Genomic DNA, 22,500 nt, shown 5'->3' on the forward strand with positions numbered 1-22,500 from the left:
TAGCTCTCTAATATAGGCGTATCTGCGTTTTAAATACTCAGTATCTCGCCTTGCCCCATTCGATTTGGTCGTTCAATCCCTCCCGGTCAGTTTTCTCTTGGAAAATCCATCTCGCTTCCTTAGAAGCCAAGATTTCTTCCACATTTTGAGACGGGCCCATCATTCTCTCCAAGACAACCCAGGTAAAGGTGTGCTTAGCGTGGTGGCAGTGTTGTACCAGCTTTGTCGTTAGTTTGCCTGCTCTAATGGTGCTAAGGTGTTCTTGCATTCTGATTTTCACCTTCCTGGTTGTTAGTCCTATATATTGGAGGTTACATTGGCAGGTCAATCTGTATACGACATTGGCCGTGTTGCAGTTGCTAAAGTACTTTAAGTACCAGGTTTTACCTGACTTTAGAACTACACTCTGGGTTTTCTTCGTGAGAGCACACACTGAACACGACCCACACGGGTGGTGGCCAGGGGGAATAGATGACTCGGTAGACTTCTGCTCTACTTTTACCCGTGAATGCACCAATTTGTCACCCAGGTTGCTAGATCTTTTAAAAGCAAACCTGGGTGGGGGCATCTTGAAGCCCTCAGTGGACAGCAACCCCCAGTGTTTACGGATGGACTGTCGGATCTTCGTGGCCAGCGGGTCGAATGTCATGACTACCGGGATGCAATCTTCTTTACTTTTTTCGTTCTTTTGCAGCAAGACACTACGGGGGGTGTTCATTGCCCTTTTTCTAGCTTGTCTGACGGTCTTCCGTGGATACTGTCTCATTTCAAGTTTGGCGCAGAGTTCCTTGGACTGGTCCAAGAATGTGGTGGTCGAAGTACAGTTCCTACGGTACCTAAGAAATTGACCAACAGGGAGATTATCCCTGAGTGCTCTTGGATGATACGACCTATAGGAAAGGAGAGAATTCTTATCCGTAGGCTTCTGATGTACTTTAGAACATAGCCTACCCCCATCTGCAAAGATGTCTAAGTCCAGATATACTGCTGTTTTGTTACTATAGTTCCATGTAAACCTCAGACTGGTATCCTGATGGTTAAGCCAGTTCAGGAATTGCAATAGACCCTCCTCTGGACCCGACCAGACGCAGAGAATGTCGTCAATATATCTCTTCCAGATACGGATGTTACTCTGGAAGTGATTTGACTGGTGGTATATGACATGCTCCTCGAACTGGCCCACATAGATGCAGGCCAAGCTCGGCGCCATCGTAGCGCCCATAGACGTGCCCGTAGTCTGCAGATACAAAGTGTCCTTATAGCAGAAATAATTTCGTGTAAGGGCCAGTTCTATGCATTGGAGTATGAAAGATTGTGGAGCATCATAGAACCACTCTTGTGCCTTAAGTGCATGCGCTGCTGCCACCAACGCTGCATCCTGTGGTATACAGGTATAGAGTGACTCTATATCGATGGTTGCCATAAATTCATTCTCTGGATCAAATTGCAACTCTTCAAGAATGTTGAGGATTGCTGTAGTATCCTTTACAAATGATTTCTGGTTGATGACTGACTCCCTGAGGAAAAAATCGGCAAATTGCGAGAGAGGCTCAAGTACAGACTGGATCCCCGAGACGATTGGACGACCGGGGGGAGGACGTTGAGGCTTATGGATCTTGGGTAAGATGTAAAACGCCGGAGTTCTTGGCTTGTCATTAACCAGGAACTCGGCTTCTCTCGCTGTTATCCATTTCTTCTCCTTAGCCTCCATTACTATGATCTTAATGGTCGCCAACAGTTCTTTCTGGGGATCCTGTGCCAGTGGATGGTAGTTCTGACGAACACTGAGTAGTCTCAACACTTCAGTGTCGTAGTCAGTGGTATTCATTACTACCACAGCTCCTCCCTTATCTGCACTTTTAATCGTAAGATGTTGATTGTTCTCAAGGCCTTTTACTGCTTCCCACTCTACCCTGCTCATGTTGTTAAATTTAGAGGTTGTATTCTGCTGTTCCAATTGGGAAATGTCATGCAGTACCTTATTCTCAAAGACCGTGACCTCAGGGCCTATAGTTGTATTCGATGGACAGAAATTGGATGGTTTCCTGAGTGTGGTGTTAAACACATTTAGAGTATCTTGTGGTTTATCAGCGAAGAACTTCTTTAGTTTAATTCTTCGCATCGTTTCATGAAGCTCAATCCTACATCTAAAGGGGTCGTGTGTAGGGGTGGGGACAAAGCCTAGACCCTTGTTCAACACCTTTTCCTCATTGGCGGTCAGTTCATGATCGGATAGATTCACCACTATGTTATTCAGAGTCATAGCTGGTTCCGTCCGCGGCTCCGTGTTACTCTTGGGGAATGGGTTTGCCAATGCTGATTTTGATTTTGGTTGCCCCTGCCTCGACCCCTGCCGCGCGGACCTCCCCCTCTGTTGCCCCTGTGGCTCTGACCTAAAAAAGACCGTAGAAGGGAACCCAGGTCTTCGTTGTTTGTCTCCTGCTCGTTGAATCTTACTCTAGGGGGATTAGACTGTGGGCCCAGTTCTTCCTCTTCACTGGAGGTGTTATCAAATGTCCAGTTGTTGGGTGTGCGTTTAGTCTGTTGTTTTCCACCCCTGCCCCTTCCCCCTTTAAATTGATGTTCAACTGCCTGGTCGTAATATTTGTCCTCCACGTAGGGGAAAGCCCATTCGTGGGAGAAACGATCAAGATTTCTTTTAAGCCCTTTGATCTTTTGATTGATCATATAATTTTTGTAATCGCTCAGGTCTTCCTGGAGTTTTTGTACCTGGCGAAACAAAAGAACAGCCCAGCTGGGGGCATCTCTGAAAGAGTGACGGACCAAGGTAGAAGACTTAGGTGGGCAAAATTAAACGGGGAAAGATTTTACCGGTCCTTAATGGAAAAAGGTAAACCACTCATTGATGAGTGTTTAGATCTCTCTGTTGCAGGGGCTCGTTTAATAAATGCATTTGGCCAAATAACTCGCCTGGTGGAAGGGCTATTGCGGACCAAGGCCCCAAAGAAAACCAACTCTAATCCTCCGAGCTGGTTTGACGGGGACTGTACACGAGCCTTGAGGGAGTTAAAAAAAGCTCTTAGCAGTAAACCCAGGGACTCAATAAAAGTCAACATGTGCAGATTAAAATACAGGAAGGAGCAAAAAAGAAGGAAAGCAGCACTGCAGGGTGAAGCGTGGGCGGCCTTGAGGGAGGCCTCCGAAAAAAGGATATCACAGAGTTTTGGAGACTAATAAACACTTCTTGTTTTCAAGATAAAAACGCCCCTGTGGTTGCCACAAATATCCTTCCGGAACAATGGACAGCCCATTTTGAGGGTCTGTACAACCATGGGGAGGAAGACAGGACAGAGGAGATGTGGGTGGTTGCGCAGGGACAGGCACTGGAGTTTTCCCTAGAAGAAATTGTCTTGGGTATTGAGGGACTCACCAAAAATAAAGCCCCAGGCCCGGATGGGACCCCTCCGGACCTGTTTCTGAGTAATGTGGAGTTATGGGCCCCCATTTTAACCAGAGTAATAAATGCAGCCATTATGGTTGGTCTGCCCCGGTCCTGGTCGTTGGCTATTATAGTTCCTATTTTTAAAAAGGGCAACAGAGATAACCCCCAATGTTATCGCCCAATCTCTCTGATAGACGTCACAGCTAAAATCCTAGGAAGAGTAATCCTGAATCGCCTGACCGTATCGGCCGAGGATAATAATATCATCTCGGACGTTCAATACGGTTTTCGAACCGGCAGGTCTACCAGTGACCAATGCTTGAACCTCTACATGCTGGTTGCAAAGTATATTAAAACCAGCAATGAAGCCATTTACCTGGGGTTCATGGATTTGGCCGCTGCATTCGACCATGTTAATAGGAACAAGCTTTGGGCGATGACCCAGGTATAATCTGTACTCTGAGGGAATTGCATAGAGAGACCTCTGCTAGAGTACGCTACAATATGGAAGGGGGGTTGACTGATTCTTTTAGATGTACTAGCGGCGTGAGGCAGGGTTGCATATTAGCCCCTTTTTTATTTACGTTATACATTAACAATTTAGAACAGTCCCTGACCAACTTAAAAACAGATTGTCCAAGGGTGGGGACACGTAACATCCCAGTGCTGCTGTACGCAGACGATGCGGTTCTCTTGGCGTGAACCCCCAAAAGCTTGCAGATTTTAATTGATGGGTTTGTCAAATTTATGGACGCGCTAGACCTGTCTGTCAATTTAAAAAAATCTTATGTAATGACAGCAGGTCACAAATCGCGGACTAGCTTCCCATATAGAATTGGAAATCACACACTAGAAAGGGTGCAATCTTTCTCGTACCTAGGTGTGCTCTTTGATGAGTCACTGAAATTTGCCCCTCTGGTACAGGAAAGGTGTGGCAAATCGGTGGCATCAACTGGGGCTATAGCAGGTTACAGGAGGAGAGTTGGCCGTTGGTGTCCGGAACAAACAATGAACCTTTATGGTTCAATGTGTTGTTCCAAAACCATGTACGGCGCAGAAGTGTGGGGTTTTATAAATCTTGATTCACTGCAAAGGGAGGAAAATAAACTTTTTCGTTCAATATTGAAAGTCCCTAACTGCACACCAGCTGTCATAGCTCACAGAGAATTAGGAAGACCCTATCTAGAGGACTTGATTAAATTTAGACCAATTCTGGCCTGGCTCAAAATTTGGACAAACCCGGAAGCCGCGCTGAGTAGGCAGATCCTAAAAGACTGCCTTGGCAGAGACAAAAGCCTGAAAATCCCATGGCTTAACTATGTCAAAACTAGCTTGGAAAACATGGGTTGCAAGGAGTTTTACTTAAACCCTTCAGTGATCACTTCACAGGATAAGCTTCACCTTAAGAGAATTTTCCTGGACCTTAGATCATCTGTTAGGTCCACACTGGAAGGGGTTAAACCATCAGTGAGTGCTCACAGCAAGCTTGAAACCACTGAGGGGATGGAACCGTATCTTTGTGTTTTGTATAATGCTCAAGAAAGGTTTTTAATGTCACGTTTTAGGCTCAATTTTTTTTATCACACTTGCTAGCCGACCCAGCTGGTTTTAGTCAATCAATTGAGCAGAAGGGTGCCTGCGGCTGCGACAATAGGTCTCCGCAGGACACCCTTCATTTTGTACTCTTATGTCCTCTATATGCAATACCAAGACGGAGATTTTTAAAGGAAATTTTATAAAAGGCCAGGTTTACTCGAGCCAAAGAGGCACTGACTTTTCTACAAAGGGCTAGTGACCCACTAACACTGTGTTCTGTTATAAGTTGTTTGAAATTTGCACTAAGATTAAGGGTAACCAGAGGTCAGTACCATTCGTGAATCCTGCAGGTTCCCCTACTCGTTATCCTGATCATGCCACCAAGGTGGATTCACTGTAAATAATGAATTATTTTATGTATAGAGATTCAGTCAATGTTCTTGTACAATGATTTAATACGATTTTAATTGTATATATGTATACTCTTTTATGATGGTTTTTAACCACCGAATAAAGAATTATTGATTGATTGATTACTATAGGATTCACTCAGCTCATACACAGAGCTGCAGAATACCATGGTGTGAATTTGCACAGAGACCCTATAGAAGAAGATTTCCTCATGGACACTTTTGCACTATCTCAAAGGTCCACTTCCATTCTCCCAATGTTAAAAGGGGTAATCAAACACGCTCCTGAAATCTTTAAGGGTCCTGTAAGGGCTAGAGTCATTAACCCTAAAGTGGAAAAGAAATACAAGTCTGCCCCAGCTGACCCTGTTTACATTAGAGGGCAGCTTCCCTTAGATTCCTTGGTAGTCTCCAACGCCAGGAAAAGGGCTAACTCCCAAACCTCAGGCGATGCCCCACCTCCTGATAAGGAGTCAAAACTGTTGGACGCATCTGGTAAAAGAACAGCGTCCCAAGCAGCCAACATATGGAGAATTGCCAACGCACAGGCTTTGCTGGCTAGGTACGCTAGGGCACACTATGACGAACTAGAGACCCTACTACAACACCTTCCAGATGAATATAAAACAAGGGCCAATGATCTCATCCAGGAAGGCAAACCTATAACTAATGCCTCCATTCGATGCGCTCTGGATGCTGCAGACACAGCCTCCCGAGCTATTAATACCAGTGTCCTTTTGCGCAGACATGCGTGGCTACGTATTTCAGGGTTCAAACCCGAGGTTCAAACTACCATACTAAACCCACCGTTTGACCAGGAACATTTATTTGTTCCTAGTGTAGATTCATCTTCGGAAAAGATGAAAAAAGATACTGATACTGCCAAATCAATGGAAGCTTTGCAATCGCAAACTCCCAGAAGTTTCTTTCGTCGCTCCTCTTATAGGGGCACCTCTAGAGGTTTTACCACTGATAACTTCTCCACCTCCTATAAAAGTCCCACCCAGACCTCATCTACCAGAGGTTATTACAGAGGAGGCTAGAGGGGCAATAACAACAAGGGTAGAGGCAAAACTATCAATACTCGCACTGCCTCCACCTCCAAACAATGACTTCCCTCCACTCCCCCCAGACCATTATACTCCGGTTGGGGGAAGATTGCTACAGTTCCTACCTGTCTGGAACGCCATTACCACGGACAGGTGGGTGAGACAAATCATCTAATCCGGTTTTTGCCTTGAGCTCACTTCAACGCCCCCCAAACATACCACCCAAACAGCGTACAATGTCAACAGAGCATTTAACGCTTCTAAAACAAGAGGTGCTTTCCCTCCTACAAAAACATGCAATAGAACCAGTTCCCCTGCATCATCAAAACACAGGGGTTTACTCCCTGTATTTTCTCATTCCAAACAAGGACGGAACCCTGAGGCCCATCTTGGACCTCAGACCATTAAACCTCTACATACAATCAGACCATTTTCATATGATCACTCTTTAACAGGTCCTTCCTCTACTCAAACAAGGCGATTTCCTTGCAACCTTAGATCTCAAGGACGCCTACTTCCACATTCTCATTCACCCTACTAACAGGAAATATCTTTGATTTGTAGTGAACGGTCAGCATTACCAGTTCAAGGTTTTCCCATTTGGAGTCACCACAGCACCCAGAGTCTTCACAAAATGTCTGGCAGTGGTAGCAGCCCACTTAAGAAGACAACAAATTAACGTCTTCAAATATTTGGATGACTGGCTCATAAAAGCCAAGTCGCATACCCAGTGTGTAAATCACACACACACACACCACAATCCAACTACTTCACCCACTTAGGGTTTACGATAAACCTCACAAAGTCTCACCTCCAACCGTCCCACATCCAACAATATCTAGGTGCCACAATAAACACCTCAAAAGGCCTTGCATATCCCAATCCAGCCAGGATAGCAGGCATGCAACCCCTTATAACAAAATTCCAGCCCCAACACACACTTCCAGCTTGAGTGTTTATGCAACTAATAGGGATGATGGCCTCTTGTATATGCATAGTACCTCATGCAAGACTCCAGATGCGCCCCTTACAGGAATGCTTAGCACGTCAGTGGAACCAAGCTCAGATAACAGATCTGGTGTTGGTGGACGGCTGCACACATCGCTCTCTGCAGTGGTGGAACACCTAAAACCTTTCCAAAGGGAGACCGTTCCTAGAGCCGGTTCGGCAGTTTGTGCTAAAAGCAGACTCATCACTCACCGGCTGGGGAGCTCATCACCTACATCACACCATACAGGGTACATGGATACCTCAGCAAAAGCTACTCCACATCAATCATTTGAAGTTGCTAGCAATCTTTCTGGCATTAAACTCATTCCAGAAACACATATCAGGCTGTCTTAGTCTGGACGGACAATATGACAGCAATGTATTGTTTACAAAAACAGGGGGGACGCACTCTCTGCAGCTCTCTCAACTAGCTCAGAGCATATGGAGGTGGGCTATTCCTCAAAACATATTCCTTTTAGCCCAACATCTTCCAGGAATTCAGAATCAGATGGCAGATCTGTTAAGTCGTCAGACACGACAGATTCATGAGTGGGAACTTCATCCACAAGTTCTTCAACCGTTTTTCCAAATGTGGTGGCATCCAGAGATAGATCTCTTCGCCACACATTACAACACAAAATGCCCAAGCTTTGCCGCCAGATATCCACACCCATTGTCCAAACGCAATGCGATATGGATGAATTGGTCAGGCAGATTTGCGTACGCTTTTCCGCCTCTCCCACTCATTCCATTAGTGGTGCGCAAGCTGCAACACCAGTTACTAACACTGATCCTAGTTGCTCCAACATGGGCCAGCCAACCATGGTACACCACATTGCTGGAACTACCAGTAGTCCTGCACCAAAAATTACACCTCTCCCCACAACTCTTAATACAGAACCATGGAGAGATCAGACATTCAGATCCAGCACAGCTCAACCTAGCAATCTGGCTCCAGAAGTCCTAGAATTTGGTTACCTCAATCTTCCACCTGATTGTATAAACATTATCAGAGGCTAGGTGCCCCACCACTAGAGCCTTCTATGCAGCCAAGTGGAAAAGATTTGTTATATACTGCACCAACAACACCATCAATCCTCTAGATGCGTCTATTCAACACATCATATGTTACCTGCTGCATCTTCAAAGATGTAATCTAGCATACACATCGATTAGATTACATATCGCTGCCATAGTAGTTTACCTACAAAATAGACAACATTTGTCATTGTTCAAGGTACCGGCCATTAAAGCATTTATGGAAGGCCTCAAAAGAATAATTCCTCCCAGGGTACCACCCTCTCCAGTGTGGAATCTAAACATCGTCCTCACTAGATTAATGGGTCCTCCGTTCGAACCTCTACATAAATGTGAGCTACAATTTCTTACATGGAAAGTCGCTTTCCATGTGGCCATTACATCTCTCAGAAGAGTCAGTGAGTTACAGGCACGAAGTATCCAATAACCATTTTTACAACTCCATCATAACAAAGTGGTTCTCAGAACAAATCCCAAATTCCTTCCTAAAGTTATTTCTCCCTTCCATCTCAACCAATCTGTTGAGTTGCCAGAGTTCTTCTCGCAACCACAAACAGTAGCAGAAAGAGCTCTTCATACACTAGACGTGAAAAGAGCACTCCTTTACTATATTGACAGAACAAAACCTATTCGCAAAACAAAACAACTTTTTGTATCCTTCTCACCACCACATAAAGGCAATCCCATATCAAAGTCTGGGATTGCAAGGTGGATTGTCAAATATATACAAATTTGCTATCACAAAGCAAAACGTACACTATCTATTCCTCCAAAAACCCACTCTACCCGCAAAATAGGGGCTTCCATGGCATTTTTAGGGAACATTCCCTTAGATGATATCTGCAGAGCAGCTACATGGTCTACACTGCACACATTCACAAAACACTATTGTGTACATGTGCAGGCAAAGCAACAAGCTAGTGTGGGCCAGGCTGTACTCAAAACACTATTTCAGACTACTGCAACAGATACTGGTGGTCGTCGCTAAAGAGGAGTACTGCTATGCAATCTATGCACAGTGTGTGATCTGCAGCTCATATGCCTCAAACAAAAAATGCTACTTACCAGTATGCATCTGTTCTTGGCATGTAGAGCTGCAGATTCACACACTTGTGGGCACACAAAGCATGTGGACGCTGCAGCTGCTTTCACTATTGACGCCACGTGCTCACTCACCCTCTCCGTCTCCTTTTTGAAGAGTGCTTGTTTCTTTGAGGTTCTGAGATGCTGGTGTGCCTCCCGTCTTGCAGAGGCAATTTACTCACCTCATCTGACCCCTGCCCGGACATCCCTCTGCACTGCAGCGTAATGAGCCTTCTCTTCGGGGACCTTCAGCAAAGGGTCACAGACCTGGATATAGGAAAAGTATTAATACTTAGTCTCAACCAGACAAAGACCTTCCTTACAGCACTCAATGTGTGCTAGGGGCGATAACATTCTAGAGGGCATGCGCAGAGACATCGTCCGCGGGCATGGTTGAATACCTCGACACGCAGCTTCGACATCTGTACAGAGCGGGCTCAGGGTAGAGACGCTGATTATCTTAACATAGCTGCACAGTTCGTACTCAACAGATGGGATAGACAACATATGAGCATGCGTGGTACATACAGCATTAATGCAAGCCATCGATACATACAGCAATGTCGGATAATGACTGCTGCTTACATAGTGTGAAACTTTTTTTTTATAAAGGCTGCCTCACGCCTTCCTTACACACACACACACACCCCATTTCAAGTCTTTATAGACACATAAAGCTATCACCACGGAGTTTATGCGGAGGTTTAGTATTTGTGTAAACTTAAAAAATGGGCCTCGCGCGGAGTGCCCACAGGGGAAATTTTAGCTCTCCTCCGCAGTGCACAGCACATTTGTGTCTCTGCTCCGGAGTGTTATTGGTGTACACAAGGAAGCAGTTCATTCTTCTCCGTGAGGTCAGTGAATTTTTTCAAAAGATAAATGTCTCTTTTTAACAGGGTCCAGCGTGCAAAACAGCACTATTTATTCATCTAAGGTGTCAATGTATGTGCAAAAGGGAGCTCATAGTCGCCTCGAGGACTTAGTGTACTATGGACAAAGGAGCGGCGCCTATCCCAAGTAAGCTCTCTGCTCCAGACCCACTGTGCAGAAGGGTCCAATGTCACTCCATAGTATCGCCATTGGCACCCCTCAGTCCCCCCTCCAACAAAATACGTTACGCAATAATAACCCACATTCAGACTGTTTGATTGTGTACAAAATGCTGTAGGTTTATTACATACACGTTATGTAATAGGTGGGTTATCTTGCGGGCGATCCAAGGGCAGGCAACCAACTGGCCCGCCTGCCCGCCTGATGAGCCGGGCAGCACTGGGGAACCCCGCCTTGCTGCCGTCCAAGTGATTCTCTTCCAGGATCACGTGACCGTTGGTACCTTCTACTCACGCCCCTTCCTGGGGCGGAGCGTAGCATAGCAAACCCCCGGTTGTTCAGGCCCACAACCGCCCGAAGGACTAGCGGGGCGCCGACACGGCTTCCGGGACCCTCCCCTGAGGCTCCTCGGATTTGGCTCCGGCACCCCCTATGGTGCCGCGCAGAGGTACCCTTGGTACCGGCCTGCTTCCAGATCGCCCTGTAACTCCGCCTGCAACGAAAAAAGGAAATATTAGAATCTTCTCCCCCCCCCCCCCCCCCACCTGCCAACCACGCCGGGTAAGCGGTAGGGAGGGATGAGGCGTGCGAGGCGACAAGAGGACGCCAGCATGGTGGGGGAGGGCTATATAGCCTCCCCCCACGCCCAGAGGAGCCCCGGAAGTGACGCCCCTCGCGTCACTTCCGGGCAGGAAACAGGAGGGGGGACACCGGACGGGGGGCGGGGAGGGGTGACCGGTGCCCAGGCGACACTAGGGCACCAACTGCTCTAGTGGCCCCCTGCGGGGGCCGCGGTCAGCGGCAAAGTGTGTGCATAAGGTGCCTATCTCCCCTCCATATCACCACTGAGCGTGCACTGGGAAGGAAGTTCTGTTTCCTCCTGTGTTCGCCAGATTTACAAAAGGGAACAGCGTCTTTTCTCCGGGGTCTGAATCGTAGCGTGCAAAGGAAACTCTCCTGCATGATCTCACCGAGAAGTGTCTCAGCCACAGACAGGCATGCTCAGTCGTAACCGAACTACAGAAATATAATTTCGAACTTTTCGACTAAGTCGCACCCTGCTGGTCTCTAGCTTCTTAATTTTAGGGCTGTCATTGAGGGCTGGCTGTGTCTGTACCTCCACGCTCCTCCTTGTCATCTGCAGAGAAACAATACTTTCACCTGGCAGAATTACAATGGAACTCAGAGGATCTATGCCAGCAGGCCTCAGACCAGGTGAGCAGTATCATGGGTCAAATCTTGGTGTTTTAATGAAGGAAGTTGTGGTGTTGTGGTGTTTTCATATAAACCACAGGTGGTGTGAACTGCCTTGTGATTGGGCCGCCAGCAGGCTACGGATCAAACACCTGCTATGAATGCATGTCAACATTTCAGAATAGGAAGATGGGAGATTTCAAGCAAAAACATCGGAGGAATGTATTTTCTCAATTGACTCTGATTGGAGCAGATGCTGTTTCAGGCTGGAGACAGATAAAATAAGCCATTTGGCTTAACAAACCGGGAGTCTCCAGCCTGAATAGGGACTGTTGGCATGTGTGGTTTCTTAACAGAGATTTCTATAGAACTGTGTAGCATGCCTTCGTAGCCATAACCAGGTTATAAAGGCTTGGCTCTACCAATAATTTATGATAAGTGATCGAGGTTTGGTTTACGACTGACGTTCATATTGTTTACTGGTTGAACGTGTGCGATATTCATGTATTGCCAGGTGCGTAGTTTCAGAAAAACAAGGCGTGAAAGAGTGAATGAATGCCCTTCTTATTATCAAGTGATATTACTCCACATTTCCTGCTGGGGTTTTCACTCTACCTATTTTAATAGGACTTGGTCCCTGCTTATAGGGTTCAAGAGAAGACACCTTGGACTGCTTGGTTGGTGCTGCACAAAATAAATAAAACAAGTTGTTTTTGAGTTAGTGAGTTCTTTTATTTAGGGCCTTGTCCATGGATCATCACGCATGTGAGGACATCCCACGGGGCAAACTTGTCCTCTCACCTCCACATGAAACTGCTTATAAGACCTTAGCTCAACAGTTTGGTGAACGTGGCACTTATGAATGCTTTGCTGTTGGTTCAGTACCTTTTTGCCCTGGCCTGGCAAATTCGTCACAGAGAGGTTTGTTTTCTGTTTGAGTACTATCATCAGCCGTGTTGATATTATTGAAATTCTATTTATTTTTTCTATATGGGTGATAGTTGTGCTTTTCATGTGTGCATCCAGGGATCCTCACATCTAATGGCTCGAAGTGCATCGCTCAATTTGAAGAACATGTTTGCAGTAACTGAGACTGTGGTGTCCTATTGGCTACAACAATATCACTTTATTACTGGCTAGCTGTGCAGTGTTGGGTGCTGGTGGTTTCATGTGTTTTGCGTTTTCTTTTAGGGCAATATTGTTTTATGGACAGTAGTGTTGTGAACTTTGTAAAGTCCAATTTTATGACGCCTCTGAGCCTTACTGGATGTGTGTTGTGTTAACTCAAGTGTTCCTTTAGTAATTGTGAAATTGAGAAGTTGTGATTGTTTATTAACATGGTAGAGTTGTGAGCTCTGATAATCAGCTATATATTCAGTTTTCTATCTAACGTGTTCTGTTGGAAGTTGACTGTTTTTAGTAGAATGTACAGTCACATCAATATTTTCACAGATTTGTGTGTTATTATCATATGTTTGTTTGTGAGTTTGTTGATACACAGTTATTTGAATTATCTGACTTATGTTGGATGGGTGTGCCAGGTATTGCCAAACGTGTTGTGTTGAGTGTTTGTTGATGCTATGTGGATGTTTGCTGGTCTGATATCTGTGGTGTCTTCCACTGCCCGGGAGCATGCAAATGATCACACTACACATGGAGCTCTTTAACAGACCTCTTTATTGGTCTACGTAGCATCACACACTGCACGAGGAGTAGAGTCACCACATATGTGCATCTCCTGTAGACATGCTATCGCCCCTTGGAATTGTTTTAGGTAAGCGAGTACCCTCCGTCTTTTCTCAAATGTTGCCATACCCCGAACATTCCAGGTGATGAATTTCGTCATGTGTGAAGCCATATTTTATGCAATCCCCGCTATTCTTACCCCATGCATCCTTCCTTTCGTGTTTCCCCCACCTCCACCCAGACTGCATTTGTCTTTTAAGCAGGGTAACCAGACATGGCTTCAGTAACACTCCCAACCCCTTTAAAACGCAAACAACTTCTGTGTAGCCAACAACCCGTCTCCCCTCGGGCAGTCCTGTGAGTCCCATTCCTCACTTCTGGTGAAGAGAAAATAACTTGCACATTCCACCCCTTGTCCCACCCTCTCCAAAAACAGGAAATAACAAAAACCCACATCTTTATTGTTCTGAATATATCTGGATCTTCGTTACTATTCTTGTGTGTGGTTGGATAGTTCACCTATAATGGTGCTGTGCCAGAGGCTTGACAACGGGAAGGGTGCGTGTCCTAAAGCTCTAGCTCCCCACGCGGGTTCCATCCTCTGTGGGGGAAGCCCCCATCAATAGCTCTTTTCTCATATTAAAAATTTCTCTTTTATACATATAGTTCTTGTATCTTTCCTTTGCAATATATATCATTTCAATCCCCCCATATGGAGCCAGAGCCCCCAGTCACTTATCTGTAACGCCCTCATACCAATATGCATCGCCGTGGTCAAGCAGCAGCGTCCTCTGGCATGCTAGGGTCTATGACGAGATCCTGGGTCGCCCTTCGGATTCCAGCACGGTCTCTCTCTCTGAAGCGTGTAGTGTTCCATCAGGGCAGACCCGGATCCGCCCCTGACTTCCATCGTCTGCACGAGGCTTCTTCTGTATCCTCCTCCTCTGGTATCGAGCCTGTCCACTGGCTGATGACGATCTGGACGACCTTGTCGATGGAATCAGACAGGCACCCAGCTCTCCATTACAATCCAGCCAATCGCTTGCCTCGGCTGCAGAGAAGAAAAACAGGGTTCAACCAGCTCAGTCAAATCGCAACTTTGCGGGGAACAGAAGGCTGCATTTCATGTTTAGGTCTCGTAGATGCCATTTAACTGCTAGGAACGTTTTCCTCTGGTCTTGGACCCGTTGTGTGTAATCAGGATAAATTGATATGGTGTGACCCTCAAATAATATCAGTCCCTTAGTAAGGGTGGACTGCAGGATGGCATCTCTGTCCCTGTAGTTAAACAAGCATTGGCATAGCCAATAGGTCTCGCCTTTGGGACCTTATTAGTGTTTAACCATGCAACGTTGATATTGTTGTACCAAGGATATTGTGCTGCATAACTAAATACTTATAAGGTCCCAAAAGCGAGACCTATTGGCTATGCCAATGCTTGTTTACCATGGAGATGGAGCTGTGCAATTTTGACACCCTCAGCAGGGCTGACCTTTTGAAGCTTTGCAAACAGAAGGGGCTTGCACGCCCACCAGTTCAATCCCACTGCATGGGTTCTACATCATGACTAACCCTAAATTCTCCTCCAACACTATACATTTTATTTTTAATTAAAAAAATAAGACCCCATAATACTAGCCCTGAAAAAAGCTCTATTACATGTTAACATTAATATATACATTTGAATAATATTAAAATAAATAAGTACCCTTAACCTAACAATACCCATAAAGTAAGTAATAACCTTTATTTATCCCCGGTGACAGCCCTGACCAAATACTACATTAAACTAAATTGAGACATTAAATTAAATAAGTAACCTAAACAAAAACCATAATCCAAAATAAAATTACATGACATTAAAATGCAGTAACTTGCCTTGGCTTACCCTTTTTTTTTGTTTTACACAAATCTCCTTTCAAATAGCGGACTTTGGTAAATACAAACCAAATTCACATTTGTTTAGCGCAAAAGTGCTAAATTAAAAAGAAATACATAACCGTTGAGTGTTTGAGTGGGGTGTGGGAATAACAGACGAATGAGTGAGGGTAGGCAGGGGAAAAACTGCATACCGAGGGCAGGAGAGAGACAACAGCAAAGAAGCACAAGCGTGAGAGAGCACATCACGTAACATATGGTGGGGAGAGAAGCACACGAATCGGAGAGAGCAGCATGGGGAAAGGGAAAGAAGCAGTCCGAGAAGAAAACAGTATGTACCAAGAGAGGGGGCTGAACGAGGAGAGATGCACACAAGGGGGACGGGATGAAAACGCATGAACTGTCATGGAGTGCTTAAGCTAAAAGAAGACAGCAATTCCCTAATCCATGCAACACTGGTTGGAAGATAAAATCCGCTATAATGAATGAACAAGGTTTGTGCACATGTGGATTACAAGTAAAATGCAATGGCCCACATATGCTGTTGGACTGCTTGTGGTTCTTAGAAGAACGGAAAACATTTTTAAACCCTTTTTAACACCTATGAAATTTTTAGTAGGGATCAAGCGCTTAGATTATTGGTAAATATGAGATTCTTAAATGTGACATGCAATGGGAAGATTTTTTATTGCAATACAGTAGTCGCTGAAGGAATTGGTTATATAATTTAAAATGGGCGGGGTAGAAATGTGATGTTACCCATGTTTGGGAATTCCCCTGGCTCTCGCTATTTATGGTGGATATACAAATGTAGACCTAACGTATAAGTGACCCCTTCCCCTTGTTAAAAATGAATTAGGTACCCCCCCATGGTCTGGTAGAGTTGTCTTTGTTTATTTTATCAGGATTTTATTGCGTTTTATACTGTGTTATGGTTATAGTGTTGGTATAATTCAGATTTTAATTGTATGTATTGCGGTACTTTATTTTTATGGCTATATATGCCAAATAAAAATATAATAAACAAACGTAAAAAAATTCCCTAAAAGTGAGTAGTGGAAGGACACAAGTAAAGAGGATGTGACCCAGGGGAGGGACAATCACAAGAAGGACAAGCAACTCATCGAATAAGAAGTAAGCAAATGAGTGACAACCAAGCCAACCAATGGTAAGCCCACTGTAAGTCCTTGATAAGCTGTCAGTAAGTCTTTTACCAACAGACCGCTTACATTGTCTGGTAGGCTTGACATAAAATAGGTATATGGCCCATTTGACAAATTATAGCGTATGTCTGTACTTCAAAAGTAAGTATAATAGCAAGCTTCCTTCATCATAAAGAAGCTTCAATGTGGGATTTATCCGCCATTATGCTATTGTTAGTAGCGTGGAACTTGTATAAAAGTGAACTGTTTCACTTTCCAGTCTCTTGTATTACAGGTTATGTGTCTGTTAACCCCTTGTGTGCCCCGCCCTTTCCCCGCCCTGTGCCGGGCGTTGAATTAGCGGGCGAGGTTCATGACGAGATAGACTCGTCATGGGCACAGCGCAACCGCGCTCCATGACGAGACTATCTCGTCATGGGCACTGAAGGGGTTAAAATCATTCACTGTGTATCTCAATGTTTTTACAGATATTCCAATGTGTGTTGGAATGATTGAGCCCGGAACACACCCAGGTCAACTCAACGCAGTAGAATTTCTGTGGGATCCATCCAAACGTTCCTCTGCTTTTGTTAAGGTTAGTTTGATTTTATCACAAACGGTTAGTTTTTTTGGGAAAGAAAAACATGTTGTTGTCAATGTAGGCTTATTTTCTAGTGCCTACCCCGCTTTGAATGAGTTTTTTGGGAGAATAGAGGTGAAATACTCACTGGCTGGAATGGTTAGACATCTACACGAAAGAAATTGTAACCAGTTGCTTTTGTGAAATTGTCACAGACTCCAAACCTGCTTATTATAAGGGTGCTACGATTAATAATATCATTATGTAAAGGCCAAAATTATTCTGATTTTGAATATTGCTTTTAGCTCCTAAACAAGCAGGGATGATTAGTAAAAGAAGTGCGATTTATATGTTCTACAAAGGCAAATGATGCCCTTTTAAACTGGTTTCAACAAAAACTACATTTTGCACATCTTATAACTTGACTCCACTATATGCCTTTAAGGTAGGAGGGTTTAACTCCAAATATTTACGACTGAATCCCTTCAGCATATGTTGCATACAGCGTCCTATTCTTTGACTGTGTTTCTCCTTTGCAGATGGGATTCCTTGATAATAAACAGGCAATAGTTTTGTAGTATCCCTGCTAAGATGCAAGTGCCAATACAATAGCAGAAAAAAATAGTTCTTCCATGCTTTCTACCGTTTACTCCCCCCTACCCTGGTCATTTCCAGTGATCCGAGAGTTTGTTTTTTTAGCAGATTATCATCTCCTTCTGTTTTTTTCTTCAAATTCGCCTTCTTTTTTATTTGGCTAGCTACTAAGGATAGCAGGTAATAAATCACAATCGATATCGCTGTATGGCGTAAATTTGATTTTTCCTTAATTGACACTTTTCTAAATTGAGATTTGATTGCTGTAAGGATCATATCAAGTGGAAGTGTAACTCTTATTTATGCCATAACTTTTCCTTGATTATCTTTTTATTAAAGCCTCTTTTTTTAAAGTTCATTTTTTACAGTCTTGTTAAGTAAATGGTCAGTGATTCTGTTGACCGTGTGTATGGCCCTAATAACTAAACAAAGCCCAAGTTGGCCCTCCCTTCCCTACTGTTGTGATTCCTTTCTATTATTTTTATGTATCTGCTATTTATGGTTAATTGTATAATTATACTATAACTGACATATATGTATATCAATATCATGTTATGTAACATATATCAGTATCATGTTATGGAACATATCTTGGTCACTTCTGTCTGTCCCCTGCTTCCTTGTGAACGTGGAACATTCCACTACCATTATCCGTGCTGCTTGACAGTTCTAACAGTTACTGGACATTGAGGTTGTGTCTAGAAGAGATTACATCTTCTGCTCATCATTATGAGTGTTTAGTTTTAATTTCAACACCTACCCTTTGTCAGTAGTAGATCTAATACTGTGCCACCTTGGTTAAAGCTTGCTTTACAGTATCCAAGTTCTCATTCCTTCCTGCTTCCTTGATCCTTTAATGTCTTGGCTTATATTTCATCACCTAGTCAATGAGATGTAAGTGCCTCAGCCTTGGTAGGCATGTAAGGTCCCTATTGTCCTTTTCAATATATTATAGAACTGTTAGCCAAGTAGGTAAAAAGTCTCACTCCCCTAGAGTAGTTGCTGTGAAAATCTCTCAAGGGCCATGGTGCCCCATACTTTTGTCACCCACTTCTGCTTTGAAGGTGAGTGTGAGGATTGTGGTGTACGCTATATGGTATGGTTGTGCGACCTTACTGTTTAATACACTCACAAAACTGTCTTGGGTCCAGTCAGTCTCGTTTGTGACACCTTTAGCTCAACCCTGGGTAGCTGTGGCTTCAAGCAGCAATGCTTAAACAAAGGAACTTGTGCAAAGCATTTAGAAGCATCAACAGAATAGGAAAGTCACACAACATAAAAGAAATCAAACACCAATTTATAAAAATAAGTATATTTTTATGAATTTCAGACACCTTAATGAGCAAAATCAATCAGAAGGTTACAGAGATATAGATTTTGAGGTAAAATGTGCATATCAGCTTTTTAGTCCAAAGCCCAAACAAGCATCAGTGACCGTAAAGTTTAGAAACGTTTCTTAAAGTTCGAAGGAGTTGTGTTTGGCTACTCTGGCATGAGTGGGGTGACGCAATCTAACAGGGAGAAGGTCAGAGGGCCCCTAAGGAGCATCTGCACATTTACCTGGTCTGCAAAGAAGTTTCAAGTCAAGTTCTACACTTTACCTCAAAACGACAGATGTTAATGGAGTGGTCCTGATTCTGAGGATCCAGGATGCTGAAAGATGCTCTGGGTGCAGTGCGGTCGATGTGGGTGTCCTTGTGGTTATTCCTCGAGCCACTGATAAGGTGAGGAGATTTTGGCCACAGCAGTCGGTGTCCCTCAAAGTCCTCTTTGAGCAAGTTGAAGTCAAGGTGCGGCAGGTGCAGTCCAGCAGCCACACTGTAGGGGTCCAGGAGTCAGCAGAGCAGTCCTTCGTTGGTCCTTTCTCCAGTTCCGTCAGGAGCTGCGGTTCGGTGCCTGGGGGCCATATTTATGCCTAGAAAGTGTCCTGAGGGATAATGCGGTAACTAGCCAATGGGCTACCAGGATCCCTGCACCCCTATGACAACATCTGGCTATGTGTGGTATCTAGCAATCCCAGAGTGCACTATTCTGCCTACTCTTAAGATGTATGTACTCTTCCTTGGAAATTAGGAGCTTGGTAGACCACCTGAGAGGTGTGGCTACCTGTGGGCTACACGCCCATGGGAAAACTAGTTTGGCTACTGGTAGACCACCTGAGAGGTGTGGCTACCTGTAGGCTACACGCCTATGGAAAAACCAGTTTGGCTACTGGTTTCCACTCTATTATCCCACCGCCAGCCTGCCTACATGAACAAAGGGAAATCCTTCAGGAGTGTGATCGCCATTTGCCCTCCAAAGGCGGAGTCACCTTTGAAGCTCACCTTTTGGGCCACCACACTGAGTGGCTTCCTGCAAGGGGTCATAACACCTCTCCCTGTAGCAGGATTCTATTGTTCCTGAGCCAGGGAGTTATTCACACTCCACAGGAGGCCAGAAGGCTGTCGGATGGCAAGCAACTGTGTGAGGTCACTGGACCCACTGGGTAACAGAGTGGCAACTTTCTAAAAGGTGCCTTTCCTTAAAAATTACATTAAATTCTACTTGTGCATCAAGTCACGTTTAATGTCACACTTAATTTGATACCTTGAAGTCTGTTAGCCAGTGGGGTTACTAACGTTTCAACAGCAAAAACGAAAGGAAAAATTTGGAAGTTTTGCTGTTAGTATCTATTAAAATTATAAGTCTTACTTAATAATATACAGCTCCCTGCCTTAGGGCTCGATAGGCCTTCCTTAGGTGAGACTTGCGCATATTGTTAAGGGGAGTGGGGGCTTTGCCAATGGTTTAAATGGCAAAGTCAAAATAGCAGTTTAAAACTCCTCTTCAAAACTGCAGTGGCAGTCTGGGAGCCATTTTGTATGTTGTCACACCCAGGGTTAGACAACCAGTGCTGTAGCCCTGGGGGGACACTTTGTCTTACATGCACTGGCTACCCTTGTTACCATATTGATGGACATATAAGTAAGTCAGATTATGCCAATTGAGTGTAGCCAATTCAGCATATATGTTATAAGGGGTTAGAACACTGGCACTGAGGTCTGGTAAGCAGGCCTCGCTGCACTCTGAGTTGAAAACCCAGTCGCATCAGTCCAAAACTTTGGGGGTGATCATGCAAAAAGAGGCATTTTCTTACAGTGAGTTTGTATAGTGTCCAGAATTTATTTTGCAATAGGAGTTTTGGCAGGCATCTAACTCTTGGAACATCAGCCTCCACGTCATGCTCATGTGTCCCATCATTCCGGTATAACCCTAGAATAACTGAGGCTCGTTTGTTAGGAGTGGGAAACCAGACATTTCCTTTATTGCTGCCTGCACCTCTTACCATCATCTTGCAATAAAGTAGGCATGTGTACTGTATGCATACTAGGTCCCTCCTATGCCAACACCCCCTCCAGCACAGGTCTGCCAATCCAGGAAACATCTTGCTAAATCTGTCTGGGGTTAACCGTTTGGGTGTTCCTCCCCTGCCTTCAAGGTACTGCATTTTGATTGTGTAGGTAAAAACCGGAGAGGGTCAGTGACAACTTGGCTATAATTCATCGCAATTGGCTGAAGGTTGAGGCTAATTTGTTAGGGGTGGGGGGGGACGACTTAATCCAAAAACTCTGCCTATCTCTATTCCCCCAGTATCTTTACCATATTTTTGGGCATATTGGCGTATCGCCCTCTGGGTAAGCTATTCAGATTTTAGGGCCAATTAATTCACTCCATTTGGCTTGGGGCATCCAAATGTATCACCTTAAGGGTTTGTAATAGTTGGATGGGCTGATGGTATTCTCCAGCCTTTCATAATTTTCTTTCATCCTGAGTGTAGGAAGGTGGATATCTGACTATGGTTACCCCCAACTTTTTGCCTAGTGTCTAGCTGGTTTTTCGACTTAGTTGGCCTGAGATCCTGCCATTCAGGGTCTCAGGCTGTCTGCTCTCTCTTTAAAATGGACTCCATGTACCCTAGGTACATAACCAATTGGTAAGGATCACCTTATTGGACCCTGTACAGTGTACCCTAGGTACCCAGGGCATAGGTGTACCCTAGGCCTCCCAGGGGCTGCAGCATGTATTATGCCACCCCTGGTCTGGCCTTCCAATCAGACACAACTGGCTGATCACTCAGCTGGGGCATGGTTGTGTAATCACCCCTTGCTTAGATATAGTATACCTATATCTACCTTTAAAATAGACACATGTGTACCTATCAGCCACTCCTATGGCAGGCCTTAACAATCCTGGAGGCAGAGTGCTTGGTAACATGTGAGATGGTGCTCTAGCATGAGCTGAGCCTGTCTGCAGCTTTCGGAACCATGTCCTTATAGCTGTTCTATGATATAGCCTACCATATACTCTTAAAGTGCCTTATAATCTTAAACGGTTATGGTAACTATGGTTTGGCTTTATCAAAACATGTCGTGTAAGGTGTCTAACACTTTGGAATAATACCCCCATACCATTTCTGGTGATGAGGATATTATTCCTCCCTTCTAGAGGGAGAGACATGTTAAAATCCTACTTTGCTGTTTAACTCTAACCAAAGCCTCAGCATCACAAAATGGATGCTGCTGCCACAGACACAAGTCTGACCTCCTGCTGCTGGGAGTGATCCCGGCCAGGGAGGCTTGGACAATAGGTTTCCTGCTTGGGGAGGTGCTAGCACCTCCCCAGACAGACTTTAGTGTATTGGGGCAGGGAGGGCTGAAAGGAATGAGACATGCCTGGGGCACACAAGGTGTCCCATGCATAGTCCAGTTCAAACCGGTGCTGGGGCACTCCAGCCCCAGTCCTGGAGCGAAACTGGACAAAGGGAAGGGGGTGTAACCACCCCCCTCCCAGGTCCCACCCATAAGGCGTGACCTAGCAGGTAACCCAG

The 22,500-nt window shown here is 44.8% G+C and overlaps 1 protein-coding gene across 7 annotated transcripts in view; it reads left to right on the forward strand.

Annotated features, from left to right (window-relative positions):
* Positions 1 to 22,500, forward strand: part of UBP1 (upstream binding protein 1) — a 533,655-nt gene that overhangs the window by 235,433 nt on the left and 275,722 nt on the right. For all 7 annotated transcript variants that reach the window (XM_085607613.1, XM_085607611.1, XM_085607612.1 and 4 more), the window contains exon 5: positions 16,948 to 17,054. In XM_085607613.1, coding sequence (XP_085463739.1) covers positions 16,948 to 17,054 — 107 coding nt within the window. The remainder of the gene's footprint in view (positions 1 to 16,947; positions 17,055 to 22,500) is intronic.

The sequence above is a fragment of the Triturus cristatus genome, chromosome 5_2, assembly GCF_964204655.1.
Source record: "Triturus cristatus chromosome 5_2, aTriCri1.1, whole genome shotgun sequence".
NCBI lineage: Eukaryota > Metazoa > Chordata > Amphibia > Caudata > Salamandridae > Triturus > Triturus cristatus.